Source organism: Bolinopsis microptera, chromosome 6, assembly GCF_026151205.1.
Source record: "Bolinopsis microptera isolate Bmic1 chromosome 6, MBARI_Bmic_1.0, whole genome shotgun sequence".
Taxonomy (NCBI): Eukaryota; Metazoa; Ctenophora; class Tentaculata; order Lobata; family Bolinopsidae; genus Bolinopsis; species Bolinopsis microptera.
In genome coordinates, this window is record NC_087077.1 from 6,769,884 (window position 1) to 6,781,749 (window position 11,866).

Genomic DNA, 11,866 nt, shown 5'->3' on the forward strand with positions numbered 1-11,866 from the left:
ATTGTTACCATTTCTTAGATCACACCGTTAGGTAAAACGTACAATACAATATAAATATTTACCATAATGTTCAGTTCTCATCTACTGTTTCTCCTGTTTTTTTCATATCTGACCCAAAACGTATTTGTGTGACAACCAACAGCAAATACCAAAAGGTCAAAACGGACATAAATAACCCCAATAACTACATTTAATTTTACAATGTCACCAATTTAAACTACGTCATAAGATTAGTGTATGCCTTCAGGAGACTGGACTCTGAGAGTCTTTGACACTTTGTCACTATGTGCTCAAAATCATGGCCTTGTGCCAAACGTCACACACACGTTAGTGACAAATTCACAAACTTTATATCACCCCAATTCCACTTTCTAGATTGTACTGCTATGTACACTGATTTAAACTACGTCATACGTTTAGTGTCTGCCTATAGGAGACTAAATGCAGGAACCCTTTGTAACTCTTTGCTTAGGGTTATCAACAGCCTGACTTAGCTCACAACATGCTCTATCTTACTGGCATTGTTAATGAAGAAACTGTAAAATGTAGATTATAGCTAATTAATTAAGTAAATAATTAGTACTATGTTTTTATATGAATAAAGCTGGTTTTGGCCCAGCCACCAATGTCAACTGTCTTCGCTGTTGTCACCGAACTTTTAAACTTGATGTTCAGGAATCTGGATACTAACACTTTAAAACCTTTTGGCTCTCAATGTTCATATTATATCTCGCTTGTTTGGGTCAGTGGTATAAATCATGCAGCTCACTGAATCAAGGCAGTAGGGTAGTAGGGTAGTACGTAGGGTAGTACGTTTCGTGAAAAGTCAGGGTGAGATTTTGTATCTTGTTAATACTGCGGAACTGCGGATTTGATCACTTCTGTCAGCGGATATTGTAAACCTGGAATTTGAAGGTCTTTTGAGCTATTTCACTCGATATCATTTGCAGCTCTGCGACTCAACTTAACAAGGTCAGTGACTCAGTATAAGATGGCGATAATTAGATCTTAAAAATCCAGGCTACCCACGTCCCCCACCCCCAGTGGGCACTATAGTTTGAGTGGTAAAACCAGAGACTATTCTCCCAAATATGTAAAATATCATATAAATTTCACCCCCTGGAGTGTCCTATAGCAGAGGCCCGGTCGTTAAGCCAGTGTCGGGTAATCTATCCAACGATTGCAAATTTTAATCATCGTACACAAACTAGACCATACTAGCCTAGTTACTCGAAAATTAGTTTGATTAAAATATGTATTACGGATTTTTACCTAAACAGTTGGAGTTCGTTCTCTCACAAGATGCCTACGTCAGTATATGAATCTCGAATTCTGAGGAATTGCGTAGAAAGGGAATTTCATTTTTTAATGTCTCTCTACCAAAATTGTTGCCACACGGGACTTTCTGTTGCAATCGTAAACTGTTATTAACGTGCGGCGCGAGAACTGGGTCATAAAAGAATACTTTTCGACCAGCAAAATATCACGTTGGTTTTTAATTAAGCTAAGCGCGCAATTTAAGTTTTTTAGTTTTTCAACGGTTCATTAGGTGACAGTGAAATCTTAATTCGACTTCTTCGATATCACTGATTGTAAGACCTTGATTCCCCATATATTTCATTGAAGTTCAGCCAATTACAATTGACCAGTCAGCTGACTAACTTTTACTGTCTATCATAGGATTATGACCGAGAGGAGTGTGAACGAGATTACCTCTGACACGGACGATGTGTCCTATGAAATAAAACGAGCCCGAATAGGAACATCATCTCCGACAGACGACAAGCCGGCAAATGTGTCCATAGACTCGAATAAAGTTTCGGTTTACAGTAACGGGAACAGCGAGGCTACAGAGAGCACGTGCTGTGAATCAAACAATGTTAGTTCGGACGACTGTAAGGCTGAGTGTAATGGGGGAAGTAATGGTGTAGGTAGTCCTCCTCCACCCCAACCCACCCTTCCTATCGTCAATCCTGTGGTCTGGGTACATGAGCAGATAGAGAATGGTATTAACCCCATGTCCGTTCTGATCAATATCTTGCCGCCAAACGTTGCTCTCCCAGAGGGTCTTAGTGATCTGACTCTGTGGCGGATTGTGATAGAGATATTATCAGACATGCCCAAGAGAACCAAGTTACCCCACATAAACACCCTTCATGACGTCATATCCCTCCTCAAATCCTGTCGGAATATTGTGGTAGTCAGTGGCGCTGGAATCTCTGTCTCTTGTGGTATTCCTGACTTCAGGTCTAAAGATGGTGTTTACGCCCGGTTAGCCGTGGACTACCCAGACCTACCAAATCCACAAGCCATGTTTGATATCCAGTATTTCGCTCTCAACCCTAAACCCTTCTTCAAGTTTGCATCTGAAATCTGGCCCGGCCAGTTCTCGCCCTCTCCCAGCCACCACTTCATAAAGCAGATGGAGGAACGACAGTGTTTGCTCCGGAATTACACTCAGAATATTGACACTCTGGAGAAAGTTTGTGGTATACGGAATGTAGTTCAATGTCACGGTTCATTCGCTACAGCAACGTGTAGAACGTGCGGTAACAAGGTGGACTCTGATACAATCAAGGAGGATATCATGAAACAAATTATTCCTGTCTGTAAGAGGTAAGCTTTAAAAGTACGTCGTACACTTTTGTAAACTGACTTGTAAAAAACATCCTTTTCGGTTTTTTATTATCGTAGAACGAATTATTCTTCCTTGATCGATAATACTAGAAGCAGCCTTCTTCTGATTTTCGGTCTATTTTTAACTTGATAACATGTTTGATGTGCGACATATTTAACATTTTTAATATAATATTCAATTTTAGTTATGCAACTATAACATAATAACACAGCTTGATGAAGTGGATATTTTTTCAGACTGTAATATTAACATAATCGCCACATTAGAAATATCAAGCATAGGCGTTGATGTGATTTTAGTTTGCCAACAATCAGAAAAAATGTACAAAAAGCTGGTGGCGTATTTTAGCAGGTCCAATAATCCATACTCATCAACAAACAAAAAACTTCAGATGTCCAGAACCTACTCCAGCTTCAATAATGAAACCGGATATCGTTTTCTTTGGAGAAGGATTACCGAATGAGTTCCATCACGCCATTGAAGCGGACAGATTGAAAGCCGATTTGGTTATTGTGATGGGTTCCTCGTTGAAGGTGAAACCAGTGGCGCATATTCCTAACCTGGTGCCGCCGGACATTCCACAGGTGATGAGAATTGAGAAGCTACAGCTTTTAAAATCCTTATTTGGGTTATTTTACAGAATTGAATCGGACGGTCATACAATTTCTAATCCCCATAATATCTTCGCATTAATTGTTGCCCACTAACATTTAAATCCTGGGCTGTGGTTGTGGACAGTCTCAAGTTAAAAACCTTTAAACACAACAACTTTCTTCAGATTCTTATCAACAGAGAGCCTCTACCCCATCTAAATTTCGACGTGGAACTGCTTGGCGACTGCGATATCATTGTCAACGAGCTGTGTTCCAGATTAGAGTGGACTCTTCCCAACACACCTACCTCAACTACAGACGACAAAATGGACGGCACGGAGAGGTTTGTCTGCACGCCGCCCGCCCGCTACATCTTCCCTGGCGCTGAAGTGCAGGATGACTGCTCGCAGGTAGACAGTGCATCAGATGAAGGCTCCGAGAGCCAGTCAGTCGTTACAACTGAGGACGAAGAGTCCAACACAGACAATTACGTAGCCCAGATGCGGTATGTCATGGGTTGTGATTCAAGGACATACTCCGAAAACCCGGGCCCTTCACGCATTTCCCAAGAAGTGTCAGAATATGGCAGCGAGCGATGGGAGTGTGAGAGTGTGAGTAATGTGAGCATTGCCGCGCAAATGGGCGACAGTAGGGAGCCCAGCGTGGACAATGTATCAATATGCAGCGAGGTTGAGGACATGGAGAGTAATGTGAGCACAACGCCTCAACCTGCGGACAACATGAGTTGAAATCCTGTCCACACAGTTCGTTCCGTACACGTGCAAAATATACAAAGTGCACGTGTATAGTGTGATCTGTGCATCGTGTGCCCTGTGCCCGTATAATGCACTATAAAGCTCCGACAACACGATTACCAAGAGTTGCTCTAACAACGTCAGTCAGTTTTTTATTGTTCTGTGATGCAATATTTAAGAAAAAATTGTTGTGACCACAGTTTTTGACAGCCAGTATAACAATTGCAAAGGGATTATATAAGACTTGGAGCAGGGTATGAAATATTTAGCTGTGAGTGAGATTTGAGAAGCGTTTGTTTATAAATCCAGTTAAATGTGACTATTTCTGACCCGTTTGTGGACGATTTTTGTGTCCACTGAATTTGGTACGACAGCTTTACAATCGATCGGAAAAATCATACAAGAGCTTTTCAAAATAAACCGAATGATTGAATCTGATTTAATGGTTATCTCACTCAAGCAGGATCGGACTCTCACGAAATCGTGTTGTCAGATCTTAAGATATTTTCATGTTATGTGAGTTTGCTGGACTGTCAACATATTGTCCCATGAGCATACTGGTTCAAAATTTTTGGTTATTTATTTGCAGTTTAATTTCGGTAACTTTTATTTGAATACGCAGGTTGCCACACCGCGATTACCTGATATGAAGGTTTCAGGCTTCAGCTTTATTACATGTTTCTAAGGTGTGGAGTATAAAAACTGACCGTTATTTTCATCAATTTTATTTATATAAAAGTTGAAGTGAATTTTATGTAGTGAATTTCAGCTTCACGCATTTGCATCGAACAGCCTTTAACAAACCTTCCAAAAATCTACTTTGTTTTACCTCCAACCATATTATGACTCAACCTTTCTGCTAAACTTTTTGTGTTAAAGTGTAACGCTGCTATAATTCTAAGCAATAGGATAATCTGTGACCTAAACCTCCCTTGGTAATTTCGTTTTTTGTTCGCGATAAAGAATTGCATTGGTTTCACTCTATTAGATTTGCTGTCCAATCGATCAAGGAAAATACAATTAGCCACTGACCCTGTAAACATGATGAAGTTTATGATAGATCGCTGTTAACCAAATGATCACAACGGAGCAAACATCGGGTAGAGTAGATATTTTCATTTAAATCTTTTGTTAAAACAAACATGGCGTTCCACCTATATACTCTTTAATAGTAATGTGTCTGTCTATTTTACGGCGACCCCTTTTGGTATTTTCCCAGTTTTAGAGTATAAATATGGAAACAAAATTTTGAAATGAATCTATTTTAAGTTTGGTAATATATGAGAGTTAAGTTTAGTGAGTTATCACTTTAATCATTTCTGTACGCTCTTTTGGGTACTGAAAGTGGCAAATTTAGGCATAATGTCTAACATATTACGTTGCAACATGATGTTCACGCTATGAAGTGAGGAACTCTTTATGTATCACGAATTTTAACCAAGTTTAATTTAATTCTGTATTCCCTTTGTTCTTGCGTCCAAATTACAAAATGTCAATTAAGATAATTATCTTCTTATTGGTTTACTGATACTGGGCTTCATTCGAATTGAGCTGAGTATAAGAGTGCCAATGAAGACTAATAGTTACATTTATTGTTTATATCCGATGTGATAATAATCATACTTCATAAAGGTTGTTAAGTACGTGAAAAATACGCTTCAAATGGGTTGTTTGCAGTGGAACCAAGGCATATAACTCAAGATCTGAATATACGATTTTCTTGAAACTTTCCAGATATGGACCATATGTTTATAAATATATAACGGATAATCTGTGCAAGTTTGGGCGAATTTCTAAGCCAAATTTGAGATATCACTTCAAACATCTCCAAATGGTCGGTTTGCAGTGGCACCAGGGCATATACATTATACAGGGTGGCCCAGAAGTAACACTAACTGCCCACACGCAACCCTAATAACTCACGTAATTTGTGTCAAAATTGCAGAATTGCAATCAAACTTAAATTTCCTGAAAGTTTCGTAAAATTTCATTGATTACAGAGGGTGTGCAACGACACTTCCTCTTTATCGTCATAAAGTGAGATATTAATTGCCATATCCAAATCCCCCAAAGTAAAGTCGAACAATTTTTAATTTAACTATATTTTTGACTTATTTGTTCAACAAATAAGTCAAAAATAGAATGAAATTAAAAATTGAATTACTTATCTTGCTTATATTATGTCTATGAGTCCACATATTCAAGATTTACAACGCACCGGGCCACTGGCGTTGCAAGATATTAAGTGTTACGTCACTTTAAACTGTTACACAATTTCGTATCTACATCGAATATCTGTATCGAGCGATTGGAAATTTCTTCGATTACAGACACATTGCAACGTCATGACGCGTCAGTGCGTTTTACATCTTGAATATGTGACTTCGGCATTCAGACTTATAAAAGCAAGATGTTTCATAATTATCAATATCGTTTTATCGTTAGTGGTTTCTGTTTCTGTTTTTATAGCTGAAGCTGAATTAACCTAGCGCAGCTTTCGAACTTAAAAATGTAATTCTATTTTTTACTTATTTGTTCGATTTTGGTTATCTTGAAATTCGCAACATCTTGTCCGTCTCCATGTCATGAATGTCGAACGTACATCATTTTCGGCCCGGCCAAAAGAACTCCACAGTGAAACATCTCAAATTTGTTTGGTGAAAAATGCGTATTGTATTTTTGACGTATTTTTTAAAATATGACTTTTACTACATTAACGGGTGATACTCGCAACTCGTAAAACATTTGTTCCAAATACTCTTTGTAGCGCGATGCGTTACTGTGCCGCGCCAAGCTGCCATGAATTGACATCGTCAATTAAAATACTCCAGGATCGACCGTCGACGAGTCCAACGCGCCGCGCATCTTCTCGCAACCACAGATGTGGTTGCAGATCGGTATACCCAATGCAGATGCCAGATCGGCGAGATGCGAAAGATTGACATAATAGTGAATTTTTAAAAATGGTACACAGTGGCCCAGTAAGACACGCGCCGAGTTGGACTCGTCGACAAATATTTTACGAGTATCACCCGTTAAAAATCGTAGCGATGCACTATTTGCCAAATAGTCTATTTGCCATATATGGTCTGGGCTGCTACTAACAATTTTTTATTTTTTATCGCGATCGGTTATCGGCGATAATTTCTAACTGATGAACCAATAATAATAATATAATATTAAACTTTTTTTTTGCTAAAATTATTTCCAAAAAGTTTGAAATTCCGTAATAAATCATTGGTTAAATTTAGCGTTATTGGGCCTCTACAGTTAATTTGTCATACGTTGTATGACCCGCCGCGCACTGATACAATGATACATATGCCTCCTCTTGTCTGAAAGCTCCAAGGCTTATTTACGAAATGAAGGTTTATGCTGTCAAACTACTCTGACTGTTGCTCGTTCAAAATTTTTTACTGAAATAGTCAGTACAATTTCTTCATTTTTATGGTTTGTAGTTACATAACAAATACAAATAATGTTACATTTTCATCTGTAAAGTGCAAACTTAGATATTCATGATCTTATAAGTCGAAAATGTAAATTTTTTATTAATTACTAATTATTAATACAAAATTACTTCAGGCGATCTAATCAAATAGGGGTCGTTCACATATTACGTAATCAGCCGAGAGGGGAGGGGGGTTTACAAATGATTACGCTAGTCTAATTTTTACACAATAGCTATGTGTAAAACTGATTACGGAGGGGGGGTAAAAATTGTTCAAAAAGTGATTACGTAATATGTGAACGACCCCATACTTAATAAAATATCATCTCAGTCAAATTTTGTTCTCCATCAAAGACTCTTAAACTCACCTTCCTGTATGTGTTGATTTCCATATGCAAGGGAGGGGAGGGGGATAGCCTAACTGCATGGACATGGACATGGCATATTGTTGTATCACGTGGTGACCCCCACGATCGCTTCACTGTAGAGTTTCGACGATACAGGGGGAGCCGCGCACTCGTGCGCGGCGGGTCATACAACGTATGACAAGCATATTGGCATTGTGAGATACGCATCTTGATGTTAAGTGGGTGGTACTACTGTTATGATATAGTACCAACAGTAAGGGTCAGACCCTAAATGTGTGGTGCATGGATGGGTAAAAATTGCACAACATAACTTAGGTAATAAGCTGATCATGTGTTCCATGCATTTAGATTCTTCCCCTCCTCTCCTTCCCCGTACTGCTACAAGTCAAGTCTATAATCTTTGTTCGAGAACTTTGCTGCGGATTGGCAATTATTAACGACTAGACTGAATTGTTTCAACTCGGACAGTTGTCAATTATGCAATTTTGATGATTCAGTAAAAATAAATAACGCACTGAAATTAAATAAATTATGTAAAATATCAAATTAAAAGTCAGTACTCCCTGTACTCTAATCTACTGTCACTAGTTATAAACTTCGTCACATGGTTTAGAGTTTCCCTGATCTGAAGCTGAAAGCAAGAGGTTTTAAATGAAGATATTGATTATTCAGTTTGGTCATGGTTGTAGCGCGATGCGTTACTGTGCCGCGCTGCGCACTTAATAAGGCTTCTCACAGCTAGATCGGCGAGATGCGCTACTGTGCCGCGCCGAGCTGCCATGAATTGACATCGTCAATTAAGGTCATGGTTATAGCTTCAGTTAATGCCATAGTACAGATTATTAATTCCATAGTACAGAGAATTTCGAGACCCATTTTGCCATAATAACTAGATTACAGTATTTGAGGATAGTGTATTAGAAATAATACACATTACCCATTAAATTGTATGATCTGAAAAGAAGGTGGCTGAGGATGGAACTTAGATAAAATATGTAATATAAACCTTGAGGAACTCATTCAGTGCAAGAGATTGAGAAGGGTCCTTTGTGAACTGTAGCTGTCCTCTTTTATTTTTTATGTACTTTTCATTGCTCTGAAACTAAAACTTTGGTCAATATAATTAAACTACAGTAATACAGTATTATCAGCAGTAAAACGTTGTTAAACTAGCATGAGGATTTAGGTGATTATATTAATTACAATGTTATGTAAAATATGTAAGTGCTAATATCATTGACAATGATTGCAATTTGAGAAAAAATAAAATTACTATATAATTATATAGCCTATGGTGAAACTGAAGGGTTCATCGTTCATCACGTTGCTTTCTGTGTAGAAATTCCTGCTTCATTATTAAGTTATATAGATACCTGAATTAAAATGTTAACTACAGATTATCCTAGAAGCTTCCAAGGGAGATATTCAAAAGGTTAAGTGCGTTTAACAAAAGATATTGAGCACATACATAATATTTGTCTACATTAAAAGTGATATCTGAGTTAATGGTAGAGGTAGAGTAGGACCCAAAATTACTGTTAACCCTGGCCTGACTTATTTGTAGAAAAAACCTTAACCTGGTAACCTTGTTACCTGCACAGAGCAATTATACCTGCGCATTCATATTTTGAAGTATTGACCTTTCATCAATGTAATGAAACATTACAATAACGTTATCTAAATCTCAAAATCACCCGTGGCTGTTTACCCTGACGGTGTCCAAGATATCGGGCATCAGGAAACACTGAGACAATTTGGAGCTGATTATGACCAGGGTCCTCATGGATACCTAGCCTCAGAGGTCGAGCCAATGCTCTGCTTTCGAAAATTATGGAAAGCAGGGCATTCATATTTTCTCTACTAGCAGTCAATGAAAGGCCCCACAGCTCCTACAAGGACGCATGGACCCATGTGGGGATAAAAGTGACCGCAAGCACTTGACACCACTTTGTAATTATAATTTAGTCATTATAATTTATTAATGAAATCTCAGTTGACGGTGGTTGGATCGAGTACGAAGATTGGTCAGACTGTTCTGCTAAATGTGGGGAAGGTACCTAAACCAGAACCAGGAGATGTAACAAACCTGCTCCAGCTCACGGTGGGACAGACTTTTTATTGATGTAATGCAAGATCAAAGATTAGTAGTTATATTCACAAAATATGACTACAGGTTGGAAGGGCAAGAAACGCCAAATTTTCTTAAATGTTATATCTTTAGAATTCTTTTAAGAAACTATAAAAACAGTATCTGTTTATGGTTTATAATAATCAGTCACCTGGTTTTATAACTCTATAGTAGTTTGATGCAGTGTCTTGAGATGAGAACATTATCTTCTTTATGTTTCTGCTCCAGGTCTGGTTCCAGGCACTGTTACTACACGTTGAGTCTGAGATGAGGATGTTGAGCACCTCCTCTTCGTTACAGTGTATGACTAGTCTGATACCTGAGGTCCTGGTTAGGGTCATCCTCCAATCCTTGTCTTTAGCAGAGGGGAGGGTAGTTGGGAAGTTAGTGTAGCCGGAGCTGCTGCACCGGGAAATCCAGTACTGTGGACTAGAGGAGAATCTGATGGAGGCTCCTCCTACATAGTCCCCGGATGAAGTGTAGAACCACACAAGTACCGTATCTCTGCTCCCCAGAATACTATCCGTCTTTATTTCAAGAGGACACTTCTCTAGATCGAACACTATCCTGGAACTACGCTGCACTGGTATCCAGCCTAGTATAAATTCAGTGTCAATATCAATTTTACATCAGCCTCACAATAACAGTGAATGAATAAGTGCATGATATAAAATAAGTGCATGATATAAAATTGTTCTCCTAAAAAAAATCAGTGTTCTACTAACTCCTATATAACAGCTAATGTCGTTGAATTATATGATGTTATTGATTTGTAGTATTACCCTGCCTGAGCCATGATTTACAGCATCTTTCAGGGAATCAGTGCAATTAGTTTAGTAATCGTACCTAATAAGATTTCGGTCACTCTCAAAACAGTGCAATTAGTTTTGTAATCGCACCCCCTGAAAAAAAACCTACCAAAAACCAGTGCAATTATGGAATTAATAAGTGGCAGCCAAATAGGTCAAAAGTGGAGTTATATCAATAATTCAGTAACTCATAAAAATTGTACAAATATTTACCTTCACCGGCTGAAGCAGCAGTTATCTCCACTGCAAAGAGGAGAAGAAAGTAGAAAGATAACATTCTCCGACGATCCTGTCTTCTAGAGAAAGAAAATATTATACATTCTGCTTCTGTGGCCTGTGCAATGTCAACACTTTACAACTTACGAAATATTGAGTGATTGACCTGAACTAAACTTTTTGGGAATTTTATACTCTGTGCTAGCCGTTCTACGTTTTATCTCGTGAAATACTTTGACCAATCATAGCTATAGCGTCTTATTTCTTCTAGCGTCCTTGACTTAGCTAGCCAATGAGAATCCAATGAGTCACATCTGACATATCTAGCCACAGCTGGATGTGTTACTCCGCACATAAGCTATTTTGTAATTCCCAAACCTTTCATTGAACAGCTGCTGCTCTCTCAATCTTCTCATAATTTCAGAAATCTAAATAATTAGTACTATTCAAAATGCTCTGTCATGCACTTCAAAATTGTTCGCACAATCATGGTTGTTGTCTAATTGTTATAATTTGCCTATCGCGTAGGCTCTAGAATTAAATAGTATACCTTTTTTTTTCTTCATATCTGAAATTTTATTTTCTTCTATTTTCTTTCAGCTTTCTCATCTCTGCCTTTGTGCTTTTGGCAGATACTGTAAATTTATTAAAAAAGTTTCGATTTGAACTACCAGCTGAAAATCGTATCTTAGACACCTTTGCTCCTTCTAAATTTCCAATCTGTCATGTGAACAATCCCTCTAACTTTCATTAGAAATTTTACTCTTCCCGATACTTCGATCTGATGGTTAGAGTTCTGTGTACAATCTGGAATCCATCTGATGTTCATGGTACAGTAAAACCCCGATCTACCACGGGAAAGGAAACATCCTTGGTAAATTGGGTTCGCGATAGATTCAGGGTTGGCA

The 11,866-nt window shown here is 38.2% G+C and overlaps 3 protein-coding genes across 3 annotated transcripts in view; 1 reads left to right on the forward strand and 2 right to left on the reverse strand.

The window, feature by feature from the left end:
• LOC134816726 (arginine and glutamate-rich protein 1-A-like) overlaps nucleotides 1-11,866 on the reverse strand; it is a 1,122,901-nt gene that overhangs the window by 558,302 nt on the left and 552,733 nt on the right. The gene's annotated exons all lie outside the window — the stretch shown is intronic.
• On the forward strand, nucleotides 1,685-5,438 carry LOC134817079 (NAD-dependent protein deacetylase sirtuin-1-like). The gene is made up of 3 exons (XM_063826184.1): nucleotides 1,685-2,616; nucleotides 3,030-3,222; nucleotides 3,417-5,438. The coding sequence occupies exons 1-3, from the start codon at nucleotides 1,685-1,687 to the stop codon at nucleotides 3,978-3,980; spliced, it is 1,689 nt and encodes a 562-aa protein (XP_063682254.1). The 3' UTR covers nucleotides 3,981-5,438.
• LOC134817350 (uncharacterized) lies at nucleotides 10,077-11,019 on the reverse strand. Its single transcript, XM_063826487.1, has 2 exons — nucleotides 10,956-11,019; nucleotides 10,077-10,528 (listed from the first exon to the last, which is right to left on the reverse strand). The coding sequence occupies exons 1-2, from the start codon at nucleotides 11,017-11,019 to the stop codon at nucleotides 10,077-10,079; spliced, it is 516 nt and encodes a 171-aa protein (XP_063682557.1).

Coding starts and splice junctions, on each gene's coding strand:
- LOC134817079 (XM_063826184.1), top strand. CDS start 1,685: ATGACCGAGAGGAGTGTGAACGAGATTACCTCTGACACGGACGATGTG. Junction 2,617..3,029: donor ATTATTCCTGTCTGTAAGAG/GTAAGCTTTAAA, acceptor AAAAAACTTCAG/ATGTCCAGAACCTACTCCAG. Junction 3,223..3,416: donor TGCCGCCGGACATTCCACAG/GTGATGAGAATT, acceptor AACTTTCTTCAG/ATTCTTATCAACAGAGAGCC.
- LOC134817350 (XM_063826487.1), bottom strand. CDS start 11,019: ATGTTATCTTTCTACTTTCTTCTCCTCTTTGCAGTGGAGATAACTGCT. Junction 10,529..10,955: donor TGCTGCTTCAGCCGGTGAAG/GTAAATATTTGT, acceptor AATTTATACTAG/GCTGGATACCAGTGCAGCGT.